A 4,431-nucleotide genomic window follows, 5' to 3' on the forward strand; every position below is an offset into this window, starting at 1 on the left:
CAACATGTTCCTAAGCTTAGCAAAAACAAAGAGGTAAGCAGTGCTACCAGCAGAAAAACTGTGACCCGCACAGAAGATCGATGCTTAGTTACTGCAGCTAAAGCGAAACTGCTGTTGTCTTGGACCCCACATTGGGTGCCAAAAAAGGCTGTGGAGGTTTGACTGTGCCTGGATGCCAGATGCCTACCAAAGCCCACTCTATCACCCCCCTCCTCAGCAGGATGGGGAGGGGAGAAAATAAGATGGAACAAAAAAAAACCCCAAACTTGTGGGTTGAGACAAAGACAGTTTAATAGAAACAACGCAAAGCTGCATGTGCAGAAGCAAAAGAACAAAATATTTATTCTCTACTTCCCATCAGCAGGCGATGTTTGGCCACTTCTTGGGAAGCCGGTTGTCATACGTGTTACGGTTCCTGGCAGACAAACAGCAGTAATCAATGCCCCCCTTTCCTACTCTATTCTCCTAGCTTTTATTTCTGAGCAGACGTCATATGTTATGGAAAATTCCCCTTTGGTCATTTTGGGTCAGCTGTCCTGGCTGTGTCCCCTCCCAAGACCTTCCCCACCCCAGCCTACTGCAGGGGGAAATATTGGAGAGACAACTTTGATGCTGTTGGAGCACTGCTCACCAGTAACCAAAACACTGGGGTGTTCTCAACACCTTCCTTGCTACCAGTGCAAAACATAGCACTCTGAGGGTGCTGCTCTGGGGAAAATTAACTCTATCCCAGTCAGAACATTACAAGTAATTAAAAATTCCATTCCACCTTACTCATATTTCTTCTTATGTCTTGCAGCTAGTGCAATATCTTTTGTTTACTTTGAAAGGTAAATGTATTTCTTCTCTTCAGTTCTGCAACTATTCAGTTGTTTCTTATTTGAGGAGAGTGAAAAATAATCTGAACAATAAATGACAAGAAGTCTTTTAAGTCTAGCTTTTATAAGTTTTTTAATGCGTTGCTACAGATTATTTTTTTTCTGAAGAAGTACAGAAAAGCTTTCGAAAGAGTTGCTATTGAGCACTAAGTGCACCAAATACTTTTGAAAGGAATAAACTACCAAGTAGAAGTGGAAAGCACAAGTAGTGAAGTCCATGTACCTTAAAATAAGCTAGATGAACAGTAAACCAATGCTTGTGTGCCTATTTTCTACCAGCAGGAGTTAGATACATCTCTGAAAACTGCATAAACAATTTGTTTCAATTGAACATGTTGACTCATAAGCAGAAATTGTGGACAGTCAGCTAATTCATCCTATTTTCAGTTGAGGTATTGCTGCTGTTTTTACAGTAGCTAAATTATCACTTTCTTTGTAGGAATTTCTTTGTAATAAAATCCATTCCAATGGCACATTTAAATAGTACAGGTAAATCCCAACTGGTTTTAAGTAAAAATCTTCACTAATTAGTTTTTACTATGTACTGTTTTTTGAGCAGTTACTGAAAGGGAGTGTTTCAGTATTCATACACAATTTTACAATATTTTTTACTTGGATGACTTAGTCTTAACTGTCAAATGAGAGACTTTCTTGTTCTGCAGATGTAATCTTCAGTTATAAAGTCCAGATAACCAACAGACTTTGCTGTATATTACAGAAAATATATTGTTTACGTTATTCAGGGCTTGCAGAGCAAATGTGCTTACTTTTCCTTCTCCCATTCTGAAGGCTTAATTTTCAGATATCCTCAAGAGAACTATGAGTCATTCCCACTGTCAGAATCTGTGCCTCTCTTCTGCCTTCCTATGGGAGCTACTATTGAGTGCTGGGACCCTCAAACTAAATATCCACTACCAGTGTTCTCAACTTTTGTACTGACGTGCTCTTCTGCAGAAAAGGTATGACTCCACACTGTTACTAGTTTTTGATTTTTGTTTAAATGGCTGCTATGGAGATAAGTAGGTATTGTTTCTTCTGTCTTTGAAAAATACTACAAAATGAATTGTTAAATACTTCCCTTGTGAAATTGTATTTCTTAAACCTTCATATAAGATGGATGTAAACCAAAACAGGAAATAACTGGAAGAGATGTGCTGTTTACTTCCATACACTTAACAAAACCAAAACTCATAGCGCATGGATTTGCCTGTTCTTTCAAGCAGGAAGTTTCTGGGAATGGAAACGTAGCTTACACGTTAAAGAGATGTTCACTGACCGTATGTGTTAGCAATGTTTAAGTTGTTAACGGTTTTCCTGTGGTTACCTTAAAAGCCACTTCTGTGTGAATTCATGTAATTGGGCTCTGTAGTATCTATGTGTATGAGTAGGAAAACAGTTACCAGAATGCAGCAGGGCAAGGAGAGGAAAAGTATGTGCTAAGAGATAGCATGTGAAAGGCTCTGAAGAGCTACTGAGCTCCTGAGACCGTGATCCTGTTGAATTCACATGAAGTGATAGATTCAGAACACCAGCTGTCTGCCAAATCTGTATAAGGCCATGAGCACACCTGGGCACCGAAAATGTGTTTCAAGACTCAGCCCACATGTGAGAAGGCAGTGTCTGCTATACACAGTCAAAGACTACAGGATTGTAGGTACATCTGATTAAGTAAGGGAACCCTTTTTTGGGGATGGTCTCCCAGTTGTTGCTTCAGCTTGCCAACTGTGTCTGTGCACGTGTGTGAACTGCATGAGGTAGTAAGTGATTGTAATTTGTGATTAGCTGTCTGTGACTGATAAACAGCAGTTTGGCCTCAGTCCCCTATCAGGGAAATTTACATACTTCTTTATTTCCAAAAACAAGAAAAAGTCTTTCTCCAATATATTAATACTTCTTTTGCAAGGAGAAATGCAGTAGCTGCCAGTATTTTTCTCAGAGAGAATATGTACTGTGGTATCCATATTTCTCTTTCTCCTTTCGCTAAACTTGCCAGAATAATTCAGTTAATTATGAAACTCTGACAAATAGGGGAGGAACATTAGAAAAAGTCAGTAGCTGTTTAGCATGATAAAATGAGTGAAGTCAAAGTTAAAATGATTTTATTGTTTAGTGTGGTAATGATAGGGGAATTTACTGAACACAAGCATTTCATGAGGGATTTTTTTTTTTTTTTGACCGTAATGGTTAATGGGTAGGGTTTTGTCACAGCATGCTGTTTGGTTCCTTCCTTTTCAATTTACTGAGTATTAATACTTTGCTGAGGTAAGTGCAAAGAAAAAGAGGAAGAGAGGCACAAGAGTCCAAAGCATTTGGTGTATAAGGATACTTTCTATATGCTACATAAATGAAAAATCATTTCACAAGCTACCAGCAATAGCGCTATAATGTGTGTGCAAACACCAAGCTTAAGGATGCTTCAAAAGTTCTAACCCAGTCTCCTGTTAAATACTGGATCTGCTCAGCTATTTTTTTCATGTTTTAGGTTTATGGTGCTGCTATTCAGTTTTATGAGCCTTATCCCCGGGAGCTGCTAACAGAAAAACAACAATTGCAGCTGGGTCTCCTAACAGCTGTAGAGAGGAAAGTGGTTACTTCCAAGTCTATCAATTCCAACAAATGCATCTGCCTTCTCTCACACTGGCCTTTCTTTGAAGCATTTCGAAAATTTCTTATGTTCATCTACAAACTCTCTGTATCTGGGCCTCATCCTCTTCCCATTGAGAAGTAAGTAAAACATTTTTCAAATTAATGTGGGAAGGTAGTTGTATCAACTCAAGAAGTCATGTGATTTATACGTCACACTTACTTAGTCGGTATATTTGCTCTATCCTCTTGCTTGTGCTGTGTAGCTTATGTTGTACTGATAGATATTATTTCTGCTTCTGTTTAATAGTAGTGGCTCTTGCAGTGCCAGGAATGTGAACGCGATTTTACTGTTGCTTTTCTGTTAGAGTATGTCAAGCCTATTTATCTTTCTCTTAACTACATCAAGCATAGAAAATGGCTGAGCTATCTGGTAAGTGCTAACGTTTGCAGTCCTGCATTTTAGGTTAATAAATATCAGCGTAGAGACTCTGTGCATTAGCAATGAATGCCTGTGTCTGTTTCCAAGCACTGAAACTAATACAGATATTTTGTGCATGTGTGTGTGGTAACATGTCTGGCAGTGGAATTTTAAATGTCTTACCTAAATGCCAGTGTGTTCTTATCTTTTGCATACCTATCTGTGATAGTTTCACTGGGCTAGCCCTTGGCCAGCAGCCAACACAGCTGTTCACCCACTTCCCCCAACTCCCAGGGGACAGGGGAGAGAACTAGGGGGCGAGGGTAAGGAGGCTTGTAGGTTGAGATAAGAACAGTTTAATAATAGAATAAAAGAAAACTTAAAATAATACTAATATTAAAATAGTAGTGATAATGATAACAGTAACAAAATATACAAATGAGTGACACACAGTGCAGCTGCTCACCACCCACCGACCAAGCCCAGCCCATTCCCAGATAACGATCCCGGAGGAGCGACAATCCCGAACCGAAACCACAATCCCGGAAG

The 4,431-nt window shown here is 39.3% G+C and overlaps 1 protein-coding gene across 1 annotated transcript in view; it reads left to right on the top strand.

The window, feature by feature from the left end:
• Window positions 1-1,672: 1,672 nt before the first annotated feature.
• DENND4C (DENN domain containing 4C) overlaps window positions 1,673-4,431 on the top strand; it is a 38,300-nt gene continuing 35,541 nt past the window's right edge. Inside the window, exons 1-2 of the mRNA XM_010172613.2 lie at window positions 1,673-1,837; window positions 3,361-3,602. Of these exons, the coding sequence (XP_010170915.1) occupies window positions 1,745-1,837; window positions 3,361-3,602 (335 nt within the window). The 5' untranslated portion in view covers window positions 1,673-1,744. The remainder of the gene's footprint in view (window positions 1,838-3,360; window positions 3,603-4,431) is intronic.

This window comes from Antrostomus carolinensis, unplaced genomic scaffold (assembly GCF_000700745.2).
Source record: "Antrostomus carolinensis isolate BGI_N321 unplaced genomic scaffold, ASM70074v2 scaffold2310, whole genome shotgun sequence".
Taxonomy (NCBI): Eukaryota; Metazoa; Chordata; class Aves; order Caprimulgiformes; family Caprimulgidae; genus Antrostomus; species Antrostomus carolinensis.